General features: G+C 39.3%; 1 protein-coding gene across 7 annotated transcripts in view; it reads right to left on the bottom strand.

Moving 5' to 3' along the window:
* Positions 1 to 24,497, bottom strand: part of LOC104998547 (chromosome unknown open reading frame, human C5orf42) — a 107,714-nt gene that overhangs the window by 8,587 nt on the left and 74,630 nt on the right. For 3 of the 7 annotated variants that reach the window (XM_010853763.1, XM_010853766.1, XM_010853764.1), the window contains exons 44-51: positions 23,113 to 23,200; positions 13,743 to 13,865; positions 9,859 to 9,889; positions 9,220 to 9,351; positions 6,557 to 6,722; positions 4,643 to 4,701; positions 3,827 to 3,988; positions 2,672 to 2,799 (exon numbers count right to left, since the gene is read on the bottom strand). In XM_010853763.1, coding sequence (XP_010852065.1) covers positions 2,672 to 2,799; positions 3,827 to 3,988; positions 4,643 to 4,701; positions 6,557 to 6,722; positions 9,220 to 9,351; positions 9,859 to 9,889; positions 13,743 to 13,865; positions 23,113 to 23,200 — 889 coding nt within the window. Of the gene's footprint in view, positions 1 to 2,671; positions 2,800 to 3,826; positions 3,989 to 4,642; positions 4,702 to 6,556; positions 6,723 to 9,219; positions 9,352 to 9,858; positions 9,890 to 13,742; positions 13,893 to 22,216; positions 23,201 to 24,497 lie in introns of those variants that run through there. The other 4 variants (XM_010853765.1, XM_010853769.1, XM_010853767.1 and 1 more) reach the window with 4 other exon arrangements.

The raw sequence follows: 24,497 nt of genomic DNA, 5'->3' as shown, positions 1-24,497 counted from the left end.
TGGAAACGGTGACAGATTTTATTTTCTTGGGTTCCCAAATCACTGCAGATGGTGACTGCAGTCGTGAAAATAAAAGATGCTTGCTCCTTGTAAGGAAAACTATGACAAACCTAGACAGCATATTAAAAAGCAAAGACATCACTTTGCTGATAAAGGTCCATAGAGTCAAAGCTATGGTTTTTCCAGTAATCATGTATGGATGTAAGAGATCATAAAGAAGACTGAGCACCAAAGAACTGATGCTTTTAAACTGTGGTGCTGGAGAAGACTCTTGAGAGTCCCTTGGACACCAAGGAGATCAAACCTGTCAATCCTAAAGAAAATCAACCTTGAATATTCATTGGAAAGACTGATGCTAAAGCTCCAATAAGGTAGCTACCTTATTTGAAGAGATGACTCACTGGAAAACACCCTGATGCTGGGAAAGACCGAGGGCAGGAAGAGAAGGGGGTGCCTGAGGATGAGATGGTGAGATGGTATCATCGACAAAATGGACATGAGTTTGAGCAAACTCCAGGAGATAGTGAAGGACAGGGAAGCCTGGCGTGTAGCAGTCCATGGGTTTGCAAAGAGTAGGACATGACTTAGCTACTGAATACCACCACCACCACAAGATGAAGAGAGTCTTGCTACCCTCAAAACATTTAGTCTATAATGGGACAAAACCAACTTTATACATAACTACGACATAAGGCCCGTTGCAGTAGTGCCTCAGAAGGGGCAGAAACATTGGATTGAGGATTCAGAGAACAAATAAAAAAACCTGATTTGTTACCAGAGCTACTGTGCTACTGAGCTCAGTTGCTCAGTCATATCCAATTCTTTGTGACCACACAGACTACAGCCCACCAGGCTCCTCTGTCCATGGGATCATCCCAGCAAGAATACTGGAGTGGGTTGCCATTTCCTCCTTCAGGGGATCTTCCCGATCCAGGGATCAAACCCACACCTCCTGCACTGGCAGGCAGGTTCTTTCCCACGGAGCCACCTTTGGGAGGTCCCCCCCAATGCTACTACTATTTGTCTCTACTGCTCACACCACTGTGCAAGTTACGTATTAGCCAATTTAAAAATGAAAACATAGATGTTAAAATCATTACATCAGGTTAGAACAGCTAAATAACTGAAATTAGGGATGTCTTCCAAGACACTGGAAGGGTATCATTATGGTAATAAGGGGAAATTTGAGTGCTGGAATGGGAGCACACAGCATGTGTTTGGAAAACAAGCCTGCAAGTGTCGTGGGTTATCTGGATGTTATGGAGGAAGGAGGCTAAGGAAAACCGATGGGGAAGACACCTTGCAGGCTAGGGAGAGGGTCTGGACTTATCTGCACAGGCTGGGGGTTACTGAGGACTTCTGTGCGCCTCAGCAGCAGGAACACCTTCTCAAGCATAGCTCAGCAAGAAGGGGGGCACGTAATGGGTCCATAGGGGGCCGAGGTCTCAGCCCAGTCAAGTGCAACGTAACAATACAAGCCTAACACTGGACAGGTCCAAGAAAAAAGACGTATTTCCACATAAGCCAAGACTCTTCCATATGACATTAAGAAACCATGATTCAAGTTTAAAATCCTCTCCAATTTTGGATATTTAATTTTTGTAAATGTATAAGGTATAAAATTTTTAAAAAAAGTTTTTAAAGGTTACTATTTTGAAATTCTAGTTTTAAAAAGAACAGTTTTCTTATTGTAATCTGTCAACCAAAATCAAGAGTTAACAAAATTATAAAATTTTATCTAAAGGACTGTGATTTATGGAAACTCCAATTTTCTCAACTGAGGCAGCATACTAAAGGTCACGTTTTAGATGTGGCCCTGACTGGGTTTGAATACAGACTCTACCACTTCCTAGATATCTGATCTTGGGGAGTTATTTCAACTTTCTCTGCCTTAGCTTTCTGATGCTTAAAATGGGAACACAGTACTACCTTTCTAACAGAGTTGTAATTCTAATAATTAAACAGAACCTGGCTCACTAGTTATTATTATACAGTCTTAGCTGTATATATTTATACTACATGTTAGCTATAATTATACATTTTTAAACAAATAAATATGTTTTACTTTAGTAACAAAAACCCAAATATGGCAAAATTAATTAAAGGATGGCTAGTCCAGGCCAGGACACTGGAGTGGGTAGTCTTTCCCTTCTCCAGGGGATCTTACCAACCCAGGGATCGAACCCAGGTCTCCTGCATTGCAGGCAGATTCTTTACCAGCTGAGCTACCAGGGAAGCCCACCAATAAGTAAATAACAGATACTATATGTTTAAATATGGAAAAGAATATTCAAAAATGGTAAAAACATTATTTCCATCTGAGCCTCTTCTATTCTTCCTCTTTGATATATCCATCCTGTAATCTATTAGAAGTTGATTGTAAAAATGCCTACCTCTTTAACCAGACACATCAAAGAAACTGATTCCCAAATAAGTCATATCACACAGAATTAAAGGCCATTAGTTTATGAAGATTCCTAGGGTCTTCCCATTTCAAAGTAATAGAACAAAATTCCAGTACAGCTAAGTCTTCATCAATCTCTTGCATTCTGTTGAAATGGGAACTGCTTTTAACTGAGATTTAAAACTTTTCACTAATGAAAACACAACTCTGGAACCAAGAAAGAATAGGTCCAAATTACACAAGATAAAAGAAAGCTCTCAATCTTACCACGTGGCCAAGGTGAGCCTTGAGATTGCCCAAAAGGTCTCCCCTTTTGGGTATAACTTGGTTTGGTGGATGTATGTCTGACTTTTCCAGGTCTGTATATTGGGAAATTGTGACCATGTCGATTCTCTCTGAAGTAGAAATCACATAATTATATTCTAGACTCTTCTATCAGTGATATATTTCAAAAATCCAAATTTCAGCTCAGATTAATGCATTCATTTGACTTGGCTTATTCTGCACCTCAGTGGTCATTTAGTATATAGTAACTTATACTTCAAAGTTTACTCATTTTTTCCCCAAAGAAATTGGTTTTTATTATCTCTCTAATCATTTCAAAGGCTGTATACATTTGCCAGTTATTTATGTATTAAATAGTGTGCATTATTCTAAGAAATATTCAAAGAGAATCTCTACTATTTTGATTACACCTCAAATTACACACAAGTAATATGATTACATCTAGGTTTGCGTTGGGTAGCATTTCCTCTAGGTTCTTAAGTTACGAGATCATGTTTACAAACCTAATCAGTTATTTTGTCAAAGGTGGTAATTTTTAACAACATTAAACTGCTAGTTCATTTCCTCCTTATGTGTCACTAACAAATTTTGTGTTTGTGTGCCATATGAGAAACTTTACTCTTGGGTGCTTTTCTTTAGCATCCATGTTTAATTAATCCTTGCCTACTGAACTCATATCCAAACTGACTGCAGGTCATTAATTTAAGAAACATGACAGTATCTACAACTGAATCGGCAATAATTCGGAGGGGACAGCAGAAGAAGCAGTAAGCTGATGAGGACCATCGTTTTCCTACAAGGGTGGAACCAACTGGAGAAACAGGGAGAGCAGCTAGGAGGCAAATTACAGAAGGAATGTCACAAAAACTACAGAAAGGAAGAAAACAGGATTGAATGGATATAAAGACTGTATTAGGCACTCAGAAGTGCTTTGCTATGTCTTAATTAGATATTTAATGCCATTTTTGTCCTTTTCCTTGGTGATTCTATAAACTGATGAAAACTAATGATGGCACGGTTCCCCTTCACTTTATCACCACATTTCAGAGCAAACACACTGAACCCGAGTCACAACGGTGCTCCACACTATCACGCCTGGCGTTATCTTGCCAAATGACACGCCAAACCTCGTCTTACCCTCTTGGAGAAGGAGAGAGTTGCCTTCTGGGAATGTGAGCTTTTCTGTTAGGCAATGGTTTCTGAGCAGCTGCTGGAAGTTGTACTGATTCAGATAACAGTTCATTCATCAGAGTGTATGCTTGTGAGATTCGACGACTATAATGGTCTGAGAGTAGCAATCTTTAAAATAAAAAATTAAATAACATTTAGTAAGAGAGTCCCTTTCACTTCATATTTCTAGAGGGAACACGGTGTTTGAAGACCACCTAGTACTGATTTTCTTCAATGCAGTTCAATGCAAATTCAAATGTCAGATTTCTGAAAACCATTAGGAGGTATTATTAAAGGCACCTGGTAGGCTGCAATCCATGGGGTCGCTAAGAGTCAGACACGACTGAGCAACTTCACTTTCACCTTTCACTTTCATGCATTGGAGAAGGATATGGCAACCCACTCCGGTGTTCTTGCCTGGAGAATCCCAGGGATGGGGGAGCCTGGCGGGCTGCTGTCTATGGGGTCGCACAGAGTTGGACACGACTGAAGCGACTTAGCAGAGGCAGCAGTGGGGTGCTTAAAAAACGCACACACATATTTGGATTGGGAGAGGGAGAGGGATTTCAGAAATAAGTTACAAAAATTGAATGGAATAAACAACATTTGAAAGCAAATTCCTAAAAAGGATAGTGGAATCTAATTATTTTCCCTGCAGTTATCTCCCGTACTTTTCTATTTATCAACAAAAAGGGACTACTATGAAAACTGGAATGCCTAAGGCATTATCTATGGTCTCAAGTGAGTGAGAGAGAATGATCAGGGTGTAACTACCAAACTCACCTGTCTTTTTCATGCTTCATCTTTTGTCTCAGCCTGATTTCCCTTGAAGTCATGTAAAACTGCACAAGAAATAACCAGTTAGTTCATTACCATTCAGTTCAAATAATTAAACAATTACAATCCACGGAAAACATGAAAATTCTACTAATAAATTTTAATAGGAAGCTAAAATATAATTTTGCTATTTAGGAACAGTATAAAACATTGTCATATTTGATGAATCTTGCCTACTCCAGCCCAAAACATGAAAATGTTAAAGCATCATGTAATTAAAATAAAATCCAATTTAATAAATAGAGTACAAAGTCTATTTTAGCAGCTAAATTCATATATTTTCTCAAAAGGAGAGATCCTTATCAGCTGCAACTTAAAATGGAGAACAGGCACATTTCAGGATGGAGACACCTATACTTGGTACTCTGTCTTGTGATTAATCTCACCAAGAGCTTGGTTGATAAAAGCAGAAATGAGTGAGGCATTCAAAACCATCATTTTAATGTTTTAAAATGTTTGCCAGAAACCTACTACAGTAGGTTTATTGTGACTTGTAAAGTCTTCAAAATGCATGCGACACAAGATAAACTGGCCAACATCAGCTATAAATATGTCTTATTCCGAAATACTGAGTTACTGTTGAATTACTAATGAGGGTAAGTCCTTTCACAGGGATGACTGTGTATATAAAAACATACACAGAGAAGTGAATTCACTTTCTCAAGGTCCTATATAGTAGTCAATAATAAACGCAATGTTTTATTGATTTCTAATAAAAATGTAAATTTTAAATTACATTAATCCCTCACTAGTTCCATATCTTTACCCAAATAGAAACTAAAAATTTACCTGCAATACTGAAGGAGATGTCACAAAGTCTAAGAACAAAACAGTCCCAACACCCTCAGAGTTAATTTATTCTAAATTTGGATATAATTCTAACCATCTGGGGTATCTGTTTGGCTGATGGGAGGGTGATATGGGAACTCACCCTCCATGGGGTGGAAGAATACACATATACACACACACTGTAAGATTCTGGTCTTCAAGCTCTGAAGGTCATTATCATGTCTCCAGAGCTATCAACAAAATGTCGTCTAATGTTAGCATGCCTTCTCCAGACACAGGTAAATAAATGACATTAAGTAATAGTTCACCTACTTTTGCACATTTGGTGCTTAAATGTGATAATCTTTCTTGGAAGATTCACTTATTTTATAAAATGTGTTTCCCTAATGATGGTGAAAAAAATAAAGTATCATATTTATTTCAGATTACAAAGTAAAAGATACACTATAATCCAAATGTAATGTAAATGTGACTTTCATAGTTATATAATCATCCAAGTAATACTGCCTTATTTCATGTTCTGAAGCAGAACACTTCTGACCTAGCCATGGTGATATCCATAGTCAGGACTCGGTAAACAAAAGCTGACAGTTTAAAGGAAAGCTTTACACACACAGAAGTGCCACTGCTCTGTTGGCACACGACTGGACCATACTTTAAAAAGGTTTTCTTGTAGACAACTTACAGAGAGAAAACTGATTTTTAAAACGCCTTTACTACATACATAATCAAGTTGTTCGACTGCAACTGACTTTCATTGAAAATTAAGGGAGTGACTTCAGTTGGTCGCCCAATCCCTTGATCTCTTCATTCAATGGTTAAAATGTTAGAGCCATGATTAGCCTCATGGAGAAAAAATATTTAAGACAGTTTAATCAAACATGGTTTATAGTCCCTTGCTACATTTTGTTAAGGTAATTTCTTAATTTTCCCTGACTTAAGTAAAATGCTGACTTTTCTATCAAATAATAAATGATTCTGAATTATGTTCATCCTTCTCTTGAATACCTGCCAGGAAAAAGTTATGCATATTCTGTGATAATTCCATTACCCTTGATACTGCAGACTTACTGGGTTATTCCTGGGGCAGAAAGGATCGTGTTCTTGCCCTCTCTTCTCTGCCAGCTGATTTAAGTACTCTGCCATTCTTTCTTTTCGTTTTCTTTTCATCCAGACTTGAATCTCTCTTCTCTCCTTCTCAGTTCTTTGTGGACGTCTACCAGAGGGATGCTGCATCCTGAGAAATTTAACCAGCAGTGCATCACTTGATTTTAAATTTGTTATGGAGATAGTACACGTACCCCAGTGTTCACTGCAGCACTATTTACAACTGCCAGGACATGGAAGCAACTTGAATGTCCACTGATAGATGAATGGATAAAGAAGATGTGGTACATACATACAATGGGATATTGCTGCTGCTGCTACTGCTGCTAAGTCGCTTCAGTCGTGTCCGACTGTGCGACCCCTTAGACGGCAGCCCACCAGGCTCCCCCGTCCCTGGGATTCTCCAGGCAAGAACACTGGAGTGGGTTGCCATTTCCTTCTCCAATGCATGAAAGTGAAAAGTGAAAGTGAAGTCGCTCAGTTGTGTCCGACTCTTAGCGACCCCATAGACTGCAGCCTACTAGGCTCCTCCATCCATGGGATTTTTCAGGCAAGAGTACTGGAGTGGGGTGCCATTGCCTTCTCCACCATGGGATATTACTCAGTCAGATATAAAGGAATTGAGTCAGTTGTAGTGATGTGAATGGATCCAGAGCCTTGTCATACAGAGTAAGTCAGAAAGTGAGAAACAAACATTGTATATTAATGAATATATGTGAAGTCTAGAAAAATGGTGCTGATGAACATATTTGCAGGTCAGGAACAGAGGTACCAGTGTGGGGAATGGAACTGTGGACACAGCTGGGGAAGGAGAGATTAAGATGAATTGCGAAAGCAGCACTGATGGATACACACCACCATGAGTATGTCGGACAGCTGGTGGGAGACTGCTGTACAGCACAGGGAGCTCAGCTCAGTGCCCTGGGATGACCCAGAGGGGTGGAATCGGGGTTGGTGGGGGGGAAGGGGTGGGAGAGAGGCTCCAGAGAGAGGGAATACATGCATACATATGGGCTTCCCTGGTGGCTCAGACAGTAAAGAATCTGTCTGCAATGCAGGAAACCTGGGTTCAGTCCTTGGGTTGGGAAGATCCCCTGGAGGAGGGCATGACATCCCACTCCAGTATTCTTTTGGGTTTTCCTGGTGGCTCAGATGGTAAAGAATCCGCCTGCAATGTGGGAGACCTGGGTTGGATCTCTGGATTGGGAAGATCCCCTGGAGAAGGGAATGGCTACCCACTCCAGTCATATGCTTTGATGTCTAGTCAATTTGCTCCAACCTGTCTCCTGAAATCCACTGACAAAAATCTCAGGTCACCAAGAGCCTCTTCAGTCTTCCTCCTACTGGACTTCTCTATAGTATCTGGTGCAACTGGCTTCTCCTTTCTGCTTTAAACTCTCTCTTACCTGGGTCTTTTTCTCACTCTCAAAACACAACACAGCCTCTTATACTGGGCATCCTTCTTCTCTGCTCACCACCAATATGAATGTTTCTAAAGGTTCTGGATTTCTTCATCGATCTATTCCTGGACCATCTCAATCACTTCCAAAACTTATTACACAGAGATGACCTCTAAACTGCAGCCCTCCTGGACCCGGATCTGGCCTCAGGTTCCTGCTCAGGCTGTACTTCCCAGGGTCCAACCTGAGCTAATGAGGAGCATGGCAGGGATGCTGTGGCTGGCCCCGACCTATAAGAGACAGGACTCCTCTGAAGTTGACTCTGGCTTGATGTCTCACCACTGACCCAGCTGAAGCTTTCCTAGAACCACACTGTACTCTGGACTTAACTAACTCAGCCTTCTCTCCTCCACAGGGAGGGGCCAGACTTGCACTGTGGTCTGATGCCTCACTTCTGATCTTCTTCCTCTCAGGAATTTTCTCGATACAGCTTTTGTACATCTAATCCCATCCTGGCTTCTACACAAACAGCACTAACAGTGGCCCAAGAAACAAGGTGGTGTGAGACAGCGATTCAGGGCCGACTCAAACACGCAGCGTGGGAAGAAGACACCATCCTAACGTGAAGACGGGTTATGGACAGAGACAGTGTGGTTTCACACTAGACACCTGCTTTTCTTCTGGGAGTCTGGACTCTTGGGATGCACCAGGCAGAGAGTACCCTATCCAGCCAACCCCCAATGAATCAATAAGCCAAAAGGTGTATGTATCCCAAGGAAGCATCAATAGAAGAGGCAGCCTTTATTCTATCAAAAACCAGTTCATGGCCCAGGAAAGGCAACAAGGAAAAACATTTTAACATAATGTTCCAAGAAAAGCTATTTAAAATGTATTCTAAAGGTTCATGTCTAGGGTACAGTACTATGAACTAAATTATTAATTACTTTAAGAAGAAACAGGATTATATTTATGTTGTACTCAGAGCGATGAGACCTTCAGAAAACTCAGGATACAGACGTGCTGTATTAGTTACAGAAGCCAGTCTATGATTGTTGGAGGAAGGGGAGGAATGACACACAAACATCACAAAATCTATTAACAGAGAAAAAAAATCTATGTAAGCTTTGAATCTGTTTCCTAAAAAATCACCAAAAATGGTCATTTTTTAAAATACTCTTAAACCACAAACATTTTAAACAGGTTAAAAATGAATTATTCAATGATTACCTGGAGATGCTCCTAGCCTGTTGCTCTGTTAGGCCGAGCTCTTCACTGGAAACTCCATCTTTTGTTATAAGGTCATTGATAATGTCTGCAATATCAGTCAGTTCACTCATCTGGAGTGGATCTACCGAAGCACTTCATTCCCAAATGCAATATGAGAAATATAAATCAGTATCCACAACTTACTTACATTAAGCAAAAATAAGCATTTAAAACTACGCTCTTCAAGAGCATAAATGAACACAAAAATGATAAGCATATAACTAATTTCATTCTATTGCTTTAATCTCATTAATCCTCAGTGGAAAAGCATAATCATCAGTAATTGACAACTTCATATGTACTCTCAAAGGAGCAAACGTAAGGCCTCGAAGACAGCTTCTAATCTGTCCTGCCTATTGCAATTTAATACATATGCAGTAAAAGAAAATGCAGCAGATACTCTACCTACCTACTCTAAAACAGTGAGATACAACATAACAATCATCAGTTTCTTAAAAGATCCCATTCCCAATGGGAATTACATTCCTTTAATCCACAAAAAATATTTAGTGTAAAGTTTACATACATATGAACAACAAAATTTCCAGAACATATGATTTGTACCTAACTGCAAGTAAAACTATGAATTAAGATAGTTACCTTTCAAATAATTCATCACTGTTGTTCACACCTTAAAAAAAAAGAAACATTACTATGAATTAAAATTTCAGGTCAGTTATTTTTTCCTATTTTAAATTATTAGCCTGATCTAGAAATTATATGTCCACAAACTGAAATATTTTTAAACCTATATTTGGTGGTGAATAGTGTCCACATTTTAAGATTACTTGTCTATCCAGAGCACTCTGAACAATACATGTTAGGAGGTATAATCTACTTTGCTTCATACACGGTTTAGAATACTGGAGTGTGATTTACTTTTTAAAAAGAAAAGAAAACAAAAAAACTTTTGATGATCTGAAGGGAATACTGTGTAGAAAACATCTAATTTAATCCCAAAGGCCTTTACATGGAAGAACATGACTCAAAGGATGATTTTTAAACCTTGTCCAGTATTAATAACATGTCTTTAGAGCAAAACATAGCCTTTTCAGCTTTCTGTGTTTAACCCTCAAAGAGAACTGAGTTAACAGAGAGAAAAGTGTCCTGACGTCTCTTCTCAAAAATATTTCCTTAAGATTTTCTAATACTAAGATAAACCCACCTTGCCTCTATGACTGAGACATCCCCATGTTTTTAATATCAAATAATTTTGCTTTCTTAAGCACATTTTTTGTTTTTTAATCCTCACATCAAGAATTTCACATTATCTTTGGTCTCTGAGTCTGGTCATTTGTGAGTTCTTCAATAATGGTGTAAGTATAGACTTGTTTATATAGTTGCTAAGTCATGTCTGACCCCAAGAACTGTAACCCCCCACCCAGGCTCCTCTGTCCATGGGATTTCCCAGGCAAGAATACTGGAGTGGGGTGCCATTTCCTTCTCCTGGGAATCTTCCTGACCAGGGATTGAGCCTGCATCTACTGTAGCAGCAGACCGACTCTCTACCCCGTGACACCAGGGAAACCCTAAGTATAGACTAATCAGATATAAAAGATCTAAGAAATGAACGATTTTGATAAAATGATTCCTTTTATCAAAAGGCAGAAAAGTGTTATAGTCAAATGACAACTTTTAAAAGTAGTAACACAGGAAGATTCTATCCTTCATTTTCAAACCACCTTGGATTTTTTCTTTGGGATGGCCTTTATAATTTACTAACACACACAACAGATGAGCTTCATTCCTTGACAGTCACAGTTCCTTTCTGAAAAAGTGCCAAACAGTGCACTCAGCCTGATCATTGACTTCACTTATTAGATAGGTCTTAAAGTGCTCAAAAAAACTCAGTCTTCTTCCTTAACTTTCTGGTGGCCTGTGAAACTGTCAGGGATTCACTATTTCTTGAAAGTCTCTTCACCAGAGGCTGCTCATCCGCTTCCCTCACTGGGTACGGTGGGCTCCTCCTGCTCTCTGATGGATGACATTTCTCAGGCTGGTCCTAAGCATTTCCCCATTTTCCATCAATATTAACTATATAATTAGGGAATAGGCTCTTCTGTTTTTTAGCCTAAACCTCTCAGCAAGCTCTAATTGCTTATCAAAAGCTAGGTCCTAAATATGATATGAATATCGCCTGAAATGCTACATCTGGTTGAAGGTGCTCTAAGAGTTTGACATTAAGACCTGGTGATATCCTTGCTCTTAGTCTGACAATGCTAACCAGCCATTTGCGTTCTCCTTCTCCACCCATGCCATCCACTTAGTCAGTGAGTATCAGTTCAGTTCAGTCGCTCAGTCATTTCCGACTCTTTGCGACACCGTGAACCGCAGCATGCCAGGCTCCTAGTCCATCACCAACTCCCAGACTTTACCCAAACTCATGTCCATGGAGTCAGTGATGCCATCCAGCCATCTCATCCTCTGTCGTCCCCTTCTCCTCCTGCCCTCAATCTTTCCCAGCATCAGGGTCTTTTCCAATGAGTCAGCTCTTCACATCAGGTGGACAAAGTATTGGAGTTTCAACTTCAACATCAGTCCTTCCAATGAACACCCAGGACTGATCTCCTTTAGGATGGACTGATTGGATTTCCTTGCAGTCCAAGGGACTCTCAAGAGTCTTCTCCAACACCACAGTTCAAAAGCATCCATTCTTCTGCGCTCAGCTTTCTTTATAGTCCAATGCTCACATCCATACATGACCACTGGAAAAACCATAGCCTTGACTAGACGGACCTTTGTTGGCAAAGTAATGTCTCTGCTTTTTAATATGCTCTCTAGGTTGGTCATAACCTTCCTTCCAAGCAGTAAGGGTCTTTTAATTTCATGACTACAATCACCATCTGCAGTGATTTTGGAGAAAATAAAGTCTGCCACTGTTTCCACGTTTCCCCATCTATTCGCCATGAAGTGATGGGACCGGATGCCATGATCTTAGTTTTCTGAATGTTGAGCTTTAAGCCATCAGCTGCCTGTTCAGAATGTCTCATTTCTTCTCCTTTCCCACAACACTGCCCAGACCCTCATCACTGCCCAGGTCACATTAATTTAAAAGTTCACTAACTGACCTAGACCTCCATCCTAGTCTTCTTCCAAACCTCTCCTGCTCAAAATTTGTCAGTGATTCCCAAGTACCAAATGTAGTTTAAACTTCTCAGATACAATCAGAATCCACTAAGGCCTCTTTAACTACATTTCTCAATTCTCCCTTCCATAAGAGGAAAGATACTGGTGAGCAAGAACCTATAGGAATCAAACAGATTCTCAGCTAAATGCTTTATATACAGTAATTAATCTTCACAACAACTCAGTGAATAAAAATGATTATCTCCATATGATGATGACTGAAATATGAACAGAATCTAGAAAGAGTTTAGAGAAAAAATACAAAGCTTAAAAACAGCTTAATAGTTTTTATTTAAATAACAGCAATGCCATTTAAAAATAGCATTTCTAACTGCTTATATAACTTTAATAATGGTAATAAAACATATTGCAAGCATTCAATAAAATCACCCTTATTGACCATAAGTATCTGAGGGCAAAAAAGGTATTTCAAGGCCACCATTAGAGTTCCAACTATGATACGTAGTATGCCCTGCTATTACTATGACACAAAATATCACTTAAGACTAAGGAATAGCATTTTGAACTATCAGCTCTAAAAGAAATAGAATGAACAATGGCCCTGAATTTCTCTAAGCCTCAATATTCTCAACTGTAAAATGGGAGAATGGTAGCTAGATCACAGGTCAGGCTTACACCAGGGTCAACACACATAAAACAGTGATGTCTGGCATGTGGAAGAGGCCCACAAAGTCACAGTCATTATTTTGTTTCCAAATCAAAACTCTTAAAATTGACAGAGTTTTAATTCCTCAATTTTTATACAAATCAAACAGTATAGTAGTATAGTATTATATACCAGTGTAATACTGTAATGTTTCAGTTGCTATGTATTTAACGGGGCTTTCCAGGTGGCGCTCGTGGTAAAGAACCCAACTTGGGTTTGAGCCCTGGGTCGGGAAGATCCCCTGGAGAAGGGCATGGCAACTACTCTAGTATGCTTGCCTGGAGAATCCCATGGACAGAGAAGCCTGAATTACACAGAGATATGACACATCTTGTGGAGAAGGCAATGGCACCCCACTCCAGTACTCTTTCCTGGAAAATCCCATGGACGGAGGAGCCTGGTGGGCTGCAGTCCATGAGGTCAATAAGAGTTGCCCACAGAGTCAGACACGACTGAAGTGACTTAACAGTAGCGGCAGCATAACACATCTTGTAGAGTATCTTATGAAAGTGACACGATAATGTAGTACTTCATGTTCATGGCACAATTTTTAACTTTCTTTTCCCTGAAACTTATGAATATTGCAATAGCTTCACAAATCCTTCACAACTATATTCCCAGTAAAGTAAGTACTCTTCAGTAACAGTATCTTGGAAAATAAGAGTAAAGGAAAAAAAGTTAAGAACAATACCAAGAGCAGACACATTCTGGTCACTGGAAAGGCTGACGGCTGAATGAGCCGAAGGAAGCACAAAGGTCTTCTGTCGAGGGTAAGTTTCTGTTACTGAAATCTCTTCTTTGTCCCTCTGATCTTCTTTATTCATATAAGTCAGGAAGTGCATTAATCCAGAGAACATATATTACAATAAAAAGAAAATAATGATAATGGGAAAAAAACCACATGGAAAAGACATTATTCTGGTAACTTTCTTACTGCATGATAAAATAATTTAATACAGTATTAAGTTTAAACTGTCTCATAGTAAGAAAATTTATTATCTACTACTAAATTTATTATCAACTTCAGAAAACACAACAGATGGAGCTGCAGTGAATAGGCCCATTACCTGTATAAAACACAGAAGAAATGGTGAATTAAAAAAAAGCATACGCAACCAATCAAACTTGTAAATAAAATAAGTCTCCTGGTGTCGTAAAATAAAAAGGAATTCAAATCTGGGCACTAAATGGACAATGCTGCTGGTATAGCCCGAGGAGGAACAGGAGACCTGGTTCCTACAGACAGTGAGAGGAAGTGAGAATGCTGAAGGACAATTCTGTCCATAAAGTGGGGATAAGAAAAATTCTGCCCTAGAGAAACAGCAAACTTTTTTATCTCCCTGGGTAGTGGATGGGAAAAAAACAAAAGTTAACTCAGAAAACAGACACCCACCCCTGTCTTGCTATACTACAGGCAGGTGTGGGATCTGAATTTACACTATCTATGTGGTACAGCAACTCCAAGCCAAAAAAATGATCATAAAACCATGTCCCCATTTTTTTCTACTTCAGTAACAGCAAGAAGAAAATAACAAAATCATGCCAAAGAAAAACATACACAACCTAGCAGAACTACCCCCTAAATAAGCTCCGTATAAAAAATTACAACTCACACAAAAGAATAAGCAGCCCAGAGCATCAGTATACACATCTGACAATTGAAAATATGCAGACACAAAATAAAATAATCTGAAAGGGCATAAAATATTACTAAAATGATTAAACTGATAAAATAAGGTATAGAAACCACAGTAAAAGAAAAGGACAGTACATCCAAAGAACAGAGAGATTTGAAAAAGAAAGAAATCTTCTGGACATTAAGAATGTAGTCACCAAAATTAAAATCCTACAGCAAAGAAGACACAGCAGTAGAGAGAATGAGTAGACTAAGAGAAAGAGTTCTGAGGAAATATCCTGGAGCACATCACTGAGAGCAAAGGGAGACCCTGAGGGTGGTTAGGAGACAGGGAGTAGACTGAGAAGTCCCAGCACACCTCTAACAAGAGCTTTAGAAAAAGCAGTACTCCAAAAGAAACCAGGTAAGACTTCCCAGTGTTAAAACTGCAAATTAACAAGCCATCCCTACTCCCATATAGAATAAATAAAAGGAATTATACACCTAGACACACCGTTTCAACATGCAAAATAAACCCAAAATAAAGATGAAAACTGTAAAAGTGATCAGAGATAAAACAACAGCAATTTAGACATCACATGGGTATTATACACTCAGCAATTAGAAATGTCACTGGAAAAATGGAATAATATCTTAAAAGACTGAGGGAAGATAAGCAGCGACCTAGCATTCTGATCTCACACACTGCAGTAAAATTACAACTATTCTCAAAGACTGGGCGAGCTGGCTACTGACAGACTCCAGTTGAAAGAACTAATACAGGAAGGAGGAAGGAAACAGTCCTCAACGAAGTGGATGCAAGGAGCAACTCTGGCAATAACCGCACAAAAGAGAAAATGCCAGACTGCACCTTGGGGAATGACGACAAGTATTATTTGATGAAACCTGTGTTTTTGTCTAATATACTTATTTTTTACATATGTACATCATTCAGTTTACAATGTCTTTGAAAAAAAGAAGCAACTGAGGGGAAATAAACTGGCAAACATGCTGATAAATTCAAATTAGTACAGACATATAAAAATAAAAGACAAAGGAGACTAAGTGGGCAGGTTAAAAACAAGGTACAGATCTGAAATATTAGAAAACAGTATCAGAGAAGATGTGAAGAGGCATGTGTGTATGTGTGCAGAGTCATGTGCGAATCTTTGCAAACCCATGGACTGCAGCAAGCCAGGTTCCTCTGTCCAAGAAATTTTCCAGGCAGCAATACTAGAGTGGGTTGGCATTTCCTCCTCCAGGGGATCTTCCTGGCCAAGGACTGAACCTGCATCTCCAGTGTCCCCTGTATTAGCAGGCGGATTCTTTACCACTGAGCCCCTGGAATACCAGTGCTAAAAGCTCTAACATAAGACCTTATGTTGCTTGTGAGGTAAATATATTCATCTCAACACTCAATTCTGAATGTTGAAAATTGAAGAATATGTCCTAAGGGAATAAAAATAGACTATATAATTTCTGAACAAATACAGGGGGAAAGAGTGGATACAGAAAACTCAATCCAACAGAAGGAAAGAAAAAAGGACAAAAAGTAAACAAAAGAGAGAGTAAATAGGAAGCACAAAATAAGATAATAGAAGCAAGCACAAATGTATCAGTAATCACAATAAACAGCTGCTTATATCTTATAATTAAAACACAAAGTATGTAATTATTTGAAGAATGAAATCTAGCCATATTTGCTGAACACATCTATAACACAGTCACTCATCTTGAAAGTAAAGGGATGTCTAATGATAGGAAATAAAGGGAACAGAAGAACGTAAATGACACCACAGAGACGCAATTAACAAAATGTAGACCCTGAAAAATACTTCAGGACAAACAACCAAGTTTCTTCAACAATAAACCAGAAGGGGAAAAAGAGAGAAAAAAAGAGGAACCCAGAAATTAAAAGAGAATTATAAGCCACCAACCAAATGCCATGTATGGACCTTATCTGGACTCCAACTGGACCAAATACACTATTTTTTAAAATGCGCCAACTGGCAATAGCTGAACACTTATTAGGTACGTGACAGTATCAAGACTTTTTAAAAAAAAGAGGTGATGATGTTGCTACTATTTTTAAAATAGACCTTGTCTTTTAGAGAATGTTAAAATATTTATGGATAAAATAATGTGCTGTCTGGAATTTGCTTTAAAATAATTCAGGAAAAGGTAGAAAGAGTGGGTGGGATATATAAAACAGGACTGGCCATGGGTTGATACTTGTAAAGGTGATTGTTGGGAACATGAAGGTTAATTATACTATTTTGTCTTCTACTGAACTATGCCTGAAACTTACCATTAACATTTTTAATAAAAAGTATCAAAAAAGATATACCAGGCAAAAGCAAACAGAAATGGACATATTCAACAAAATTGACTTTGAGCCTAAACAACATTATTGAGAATAAAGATAGTCATTACTTAATAATATTTCACTCAATCGTGTCCAACTCTTTGCGACTCCGTGGACTGCAGCACGCCAGGCTTCCCTGTCCATCACTAACTCCAGGAACTTACTCAAACTCATGTCCATCAAGTCGGTGATGCCATCCAACCATCTCATCCTCTGTCGTCCCCTTCTCCTCCTGACCTCAATCTTTCCCAACATCAGTTCAGTTCAGTTCAGTTGCTCAGTCGTGTCCAACTCTTTGTGACCCCATGAATCGCAGCACGCCAGGCCTCCCTGTCCATCACCAACTCCCAGAGTCTACACAAACCCATGTCCATTGAGTAGGTGATGCCATCCAGCCATCTCATCCTCTGTCATCCCCTTCTTCTCCTGCCCCCAATCCTTCCCAGCATTAGGGTCTTTTCCAATGAGTCAACTCGTCACATGAGGTGGCCAAAGTATTGGAGTTTCAGCTTCAACATCAGTTCTTCCAATGAACACCCAGGACTGATCTCCTTTGGGATGGACTGGTTGGATCTTCTTGCAGTCCAAGGGACTCTCAAGAGTCTTCACGGCACCACAGTTCAAAAGCATCAGTTCTTCAGTGCTCAGCTTTCTTTATAGTCCAACTCTCACATACATACGTGACTACTGGAAAAACCAGAGCTTTGACTAGACGGACCTTTGTTGGCAAAGTAATATCTCTGCTTTTTAATATGCTGTCTAGGCTGGTCCTAACTTTTCTTCCAAGGAGCAAGTATCTTTTAATTTCCTGGCTGCAGTCACCATCTGCAGTGATTTTGGAGCCCCTAAAAATAAGGTCTCTCACTGTTTCCATTGTTTCCCCATCAATTTGCCATGAAGTGATGGGACCAGATGCCATGATCTCAGTTTTCTGAATGTTGAGTTTTAAGCCAACTTTTTGGAATGGGTGAATTTAACTCAGATGACCATTATATTTACTACTGTGGGCAAGAATCCCTTAGAAGAAATGGAGTAGCCATCATAGTCAACAAAAGAGTCCAAAATGAGGTACTTGGATGCAATCTCAAAAACAACAGAAATGATCTCTGTTCATTTCCAAGGCAAACCATTCAATATCATAGTAATTCAAGTCTATGCCCCGACCAGTAACGCTGAAGAAGCCGAAGTTGAACGGTTCTATGAAGACCTATAAGACCTTCTAGAACTAATACCCAAAAAAGATGTTCTTTTCATTATAGGGAACTGGAATGCAAAAGTAGGAAGTCAAAAGATACCTGGAGAATCAGGCAAATCTGGCCTTGGAGTACAAAACGAAGCAGGTCAAAGGCTAACAAGAGTTTTGCCAAGAGAATACACTAGTCATAGCAAACACACTCTTCCAACAACACAAGGGAAGACTCTACACATGGACATCACCAGATGGTCAATACTAAAATCAGATTGATAATATTCTTTGCAGTCAAAGATGGAGAAGCTTTATACAGTCAGAAACAAGACCAGGAGCTGACTGTGGCTCAGATCATGAACTCCTGATTGCCAAATTCAGACTTAAATTAAAGAAAGTAGGGAAAACCACTAGACCATTCAGGTATAACCTAAATCAAATCCCTTACAATTATACAATGAAAATGACAAACAGATTCAAGGGATTAGATCTGATAGACAGAGTGCCTGAAGAACTATGGACAGAGGTTTGTGACACTGTACAGGAGGCAGTGATCAAAACCATTCCCAAGAAAAAGGAATAAAAAAAGGCAAAATGGTTGTCTGAGGAGGTGTTACAAATTGCTGAGAAAAGAAGAGAAGCTAAAGACAAAGGAGAAAAGGAAAGATATATCCATTTGAATACAGAGTTCCAAAGAACAGCAAGGAGAGATAAGAAAGCCTTCCTCAGTGATCAATGCAAAAAAATAGAGGAAAACAATAAAATGGGAAAGACCAGAGATCTCTTCAAGAAAATTATAGAGATACCAAGTGAATATTTCATGCAAAGATGGGCACAATAAAGGACAGAAATGATATGGACCTAACAGAAGAAGAAGATATTAAGAAGAGGTGGCAAGAATACATAGAGAACTGTACAAAAAAGATCTTCATGACCCAGATAACCACGATGATGTGATCACTCACCTGGAGCCAGACATCCAGGAATGTGAAGTCAAGTGGGCCTTAGGACATCACTACGAACAAAGCTAGTGGAGGTGATGGAATTCCAGTTGAGCTATTTCAAATCCTAAAAGATGATGCTGGGAAAGTGCTGCACTGAATATGCCAGCAAATTTGGAAAACTCAGCAGTGGCCACAGGACTGGAGAAGGTCAGTTTTCATTCCAATCCCAAAGAAAGCCAATGCCAAAGAATGCTCAAACTATCACACAATTGTACTCATCTCACACGCTAGCAAAGTAATGCTCAAACTTCTCCAAGCCAGGATTCAAAAGTACGTGAACTGTGAACTTCCAGATGTTCAAGCTGGATTTAGAAAAGGCAGAGGAACCAGAGATCAAATTGCCAACATCCACTGGATCATCGAAAAAGCAAGAGAGTTCCAGAAAAACATCTACTTCTACTTTATTGACTATGCCAAAGCCTTTGACTGTGTGGATCACAACACACTGGAATATTCTTAAAAAAGATGGGAATTCCAGACCACCTGACCTGCCTCCTAAGAAATCTGTATGCAGGTCAAGAAGCTACAGTTAGAACTAGACATGAAACAACAGACTGATTCCAAATCGGGAAAGGAGTATGTCAAGGCTGTATACTTAATGATAAAACAGATAAAATTCAAGAAAAGTAATCATCATTAACTATATTCATTTTATAACATAGCCTAAACTACATAAGATATACCCATAGCCTGAACCACATAATATATACCCAATTGAATGCAGAGTTCCAAAGAATTGCTAGGAAAGGTAAGAAAGCCTTTTTAAGTGAACAATGCAAAGAAATAATAGAACACAACTCAAAGGGAAAAACTAAAGATCTCTTCAAGAAAACTGGAGATACCGAGGGAACATTTCATGCAAGGATGGTCATGATAAAGGACAGAAGTTTTAAGGACCTAACAGAAGCAGAAGAGATTAAGAAGAGGTGCATAGAATACATAGAAGAACTGTACAAAAAAGGTCTTAATGACTTGAATTACCACAAGGCTGTGGTCACTCACCTAGAGACAGACATCCTGTAGTGTGAAGTTAAATGAACCTTAGGAAGCATTAGTACAAACAAAACCAGTGGAGGTGATGGAATTCCAGCTGAGATATTTCAAATCCTAAAAGCTGATATTGTTAAAGCGATGCACTCAATATGTCAACAAATTTGGAAAAGCCAGCAGTGGCCACAGGACTGAAAAAGGTCAGTTTTTATTCCAAACCCAAAGAAAGGCAATCCCAAAGAATGTCCCAGCTACCAAACAGTTGCACTCATTTCACGTGTTAGCAAGGCAATTCTCAAAATCCTTCATGCTAGGCTTCAACAGTACGTGAAATGAGAACTTCCAGATGTATAAGCTGGATTTAGAAAAGGCAGAGGAACCAGAGATCAAGTTGCCAACATTCACTGGATCATAGAAAAAGCAAAGGATTTCCAGGAAAATATCTATTTCTGCTTCATTGACTACACTAAAGTCTTTGACTTTGTGGATCACAACAAACTGTGGAAAACTCTTAAAGAGATGGGAAAACCAGACCACCTTATCTGTCTCCCTGAAAAACCTGTATGCAGGTCAAGAAGCAACAGTTAGAACTGGTTCCAAAATGGGAAAGGAGTATATCAAGGCTGTATACTGTCACCCTGCTTATTTAACTTATATGCAGAATGCATCATGTGAAATGTCAGGCTGGATGAAGCACAAGCTGGAATCAATAGCCGGGAGAAATATCAATAACCTCAGATATGCAGATACCACCACCCTTATGGCAGAAAGCAAAGAACTAAAGAGCCTCTTGATGAAAGTGAAAGATGAGAGTGAAAAAGTTGGCTTAAAACTCAACATTCAGAAAACTAAGATAATGGCAACTGGTCCCAACACTTCATGGCAAATAGATGGAGAAACAATGGAAACAGTGAGAGCCTTTATTTTGGGGGGATCCAAAATTACTGCAGATGGTGACTGCAGCCATGAAATTAAAAGATGCTTGCTCCTTGGAAGAAAAGCTATGAGAAAGCCAGACAGCATATTCAAAAGCAGGGATATCACTTTACTGACAAAGGTCTGCATAGTCAAAGCAATCGCTTTTCCAGCAGTCATGTATGGATATGAAAGTTGGAGCATATAAGAAGGCTAAGTGCCAAAGAATTGACTCTTTTGATCATGGTGCTGGAGAAGACTCTTTGAGAGTCCCTTGGAAAGCAAGGAGATCAAACCATGAAATCAAACTGAATATTCACTGAAAGGACTAATGCTGAAGCTGAAGTCTGAAAGTTTAGCCACCTGATGTGAAGAGCCGACTCATTAGAAAAGACCCTGACACTAGGAAAGACTGAGGACAGGAGGAGAAGGGGGTGACGACAGAGGATGAGATGGTTAGCATAATCAACTCAATGGACACAAGTCTGAGCTAACTCTGCGTGATAGAGAAGAACAGGGATGCCTGGCATGCTGCAGTCCATGGGGTGGCAAAGAGTCAGACATGAGCTGGTGACTGAACAACAAAAAAACAAGTACATAAAGAAACATTTAACAGAATTACAAAGAGAAATAAACAATTCCAAATCATTGCAGGTAATTTTTAATGCGCCCTTCTGATCAGTGTAATTTAGAAGTCTGTCTATGATATATGTGTATGTGACTACACACACACACATCTCCTACATAAACAGAAAATGCTCACTCTTTTCAAATAAATAGAATATTTACAAAAACTGACTATATATCCTAAGCCTCAACCAAAATTTTAACAAATATCTAAGAGTGATATAAATTGGAAGGACTGATGCTGAAGCTGAAGCTTCAATACTTTGGCCACCTGATGCGAAGAACTGACTCACTAGAAAAGACCTTGATGCTGGGAAAGATTGAAGGCAGGAGGAGAAGGGGATGCCAGAGGATAAGATGGCTGGATGGCACCACCGACTCAATGGACATGTATTTGAGCAGGCTCCGGGAGTTGGTGATGGACAGGGAAGCCTGGTGTGCTGCAGTCCATGGGGTTACAAAGAGTCAGACACGACTGAGCAACTAAGCTGAACTGAAGAATGATATTATCATACACTCATCTAATCACAATACAATGAAAATGGAAATAAATTACAAAAATATAGCCCAAGCCCCATAATATTTGGAAGCTAAAAAGTCTTTTTACGAGCTGAAGAATAAATCTTAATATAAATTGAATACCACCAAAAGATATAACAGCAGCACCCTTATCTGGGTCCTTGAATAAACACGTTCAGCCTCAAATGCATTTATTAGAAAAAAACAAAGTATGAAGTTAGGAAAAATCCCACAAAGTAAGCCTCCAAGAGCAGAAGAAATAATAAAGCTAAAGAGTAGAAATTTGTGAAAAAGAACATTAAGAAACAATAAAGAGAATCAATAAACCAAACCCCGTTTTCTGGCAAAATAAATTAAACTGCTGACTAGACTAAATGAAAGAAAGAATATAGATACTAACAATCATAGATATAGTAGACATTTAAAAAAATACCCAAATTCTCATTCTTAAAATAAGAAATGCCAAAGCTTAATAACTTCACCGTTGCCAGGCCACTGAACCTGAACTTCAGGTTCCGGCTCCTCTGATGACCGCAGGCAGACACCACCTCAGCACAAGATCTGTGATTCTCAGCGGTCACGCAGCCAGTGGTGCGGAGTCACATAACCGCGGTCCAGCCCACACTGCCTCATTCTGGGGCAAAGGCCAGCGGAGGTCACGGCATCAGCTTCTCAGGAAATAAACTGGCCTGAGGTGGGGGCCCATTATGTTATCACAAAATGAATCCTCATCTAAAAATAAGGGGACCGATGGCTTCAGCTCACATAAGAAGACTATTTCTGGCGCACACACATCCTTCCCAAGAAAGGCTTCAGTCCCACCCTGGACCCCTCACAAACCTTCTTCAGAAATGCTAATGGTTTTTGAAGGGAATGTTTTTTCAGATTCAGGGCCAGAAGACAGTTCAATGGGACCCACAGGTTCAACCTATAGAAAAACATACACCACAAAAAAATGGTTACAAATTTTATAGTCTGATTATTTCAAAATACCATAAATAATTTTACATAGGTTTTTCATATTTGCATTGGAAGAATGCAAATATGAAAGATGAAAGAAGAGGATTGAATCCAATACGAGTTAAATGGTGAGGTTTTTTTAAAGAGGAATAAATTTTTACTTATTTTGTATCTTAACCAATTTAACCTTTTAAGAAGCTCAGGAAAACTGCATCACAAATTTTAGAATGGGGAGGAATGTTAACTGCCATCAAGACAAAACTTTCCCTTTTATTTACACAGTTCACCTTTACTTTACTGATTTTTTAATTGAAGTATAATTGACTTACAATGTTATATTAGCTTCAGATGTATACTACAGTAATTCAATATTTTTATACACTACTCACCATATAAAGCTACACAACATTATTCACTATTCTCCCTGCACTGTACATTGTATCACTGACTTATCTTTACAATTGGTAATTTGTACCTCTTAATCCCCTTCACCTATTTTACCCATCTCCCACCCACCTCTCTTCTGGCAACCACTGGTTTGTTCTCTGTGTCAATGAGTCTGTTTCTGTTTTGTGTTTCAGATAGTCTCTTCAGCAAAAAGTGTCGGGAAAACTGCTGCTGCTGCTGCTAAGTCGCTTCAGTCGTGTTCGACTCTGTGCGACCCCATAGATGGCAGCCCACCAGGCTTGTCCGTCCATGGGATCTCCAGGCAAGAACACTGGAGTGGGTTGCCATTTCCTCCTCCAATGCATGAAAGTGGAAAGTGAAAGTGAAGTCGCTCAGTCGTGTCCGACTCTTAGTGACCCCATGGACTGCAGCCTACCAGGCTCCTCCATCCATTGGATTTTCCAGGCAAGAGTACTGGAGTGGGGTGCCATTGCCTTCTCCTGTTGGGAAAACTAGACAGCTCCATTTTAAAGAAGAAAACTAGACCATTTTCTTACACCATACACAAAATAAACTAAAAACTGTCTGTTGCTGTTTTTCAGTTACTAAGTTGTGTCAAGGCTGTATATTGTCACCATGCTTATTTAACTTATATGCAGGGTACATCATGAGAAACGCTGGACTGGAAGAAGCACAAGCTGGAATCAAGATTGCCAGGAGAAATATCAGTAACCTCAGATATGCAGATGACACCACCCTTATGGCAGAAAGTGAAGAGGAACAGAGTGAAAAAGTTGGCTTAAAGCTCAACATTCAGAAAACGAAGATCATGGCATCTGGTCCCATCACTTCATGGGAAATAGATGGGGAAACAGTGG

Source organism: Bison bison, unplaced genomic scaffold (assembly GCF_000754665.1).
Source record: "Bison bison bison isolate TAMUID 2011002044 unplaced genomic scaffold, Bison_UMD1.0 scf7180017864331, whole genome shotgun sequence".
NCBI classification, from domain to species: domain Eukaryota; kingdom Metazoa; phylum Chordata; class Mammalia; order Artiodactyla; family Bovidae; genus Bison; species Bison bison.
Note: the sequence above shows the minus strand (reverse complement) of the source record. Positions and strands in the feature narration are given on the sequence as shown.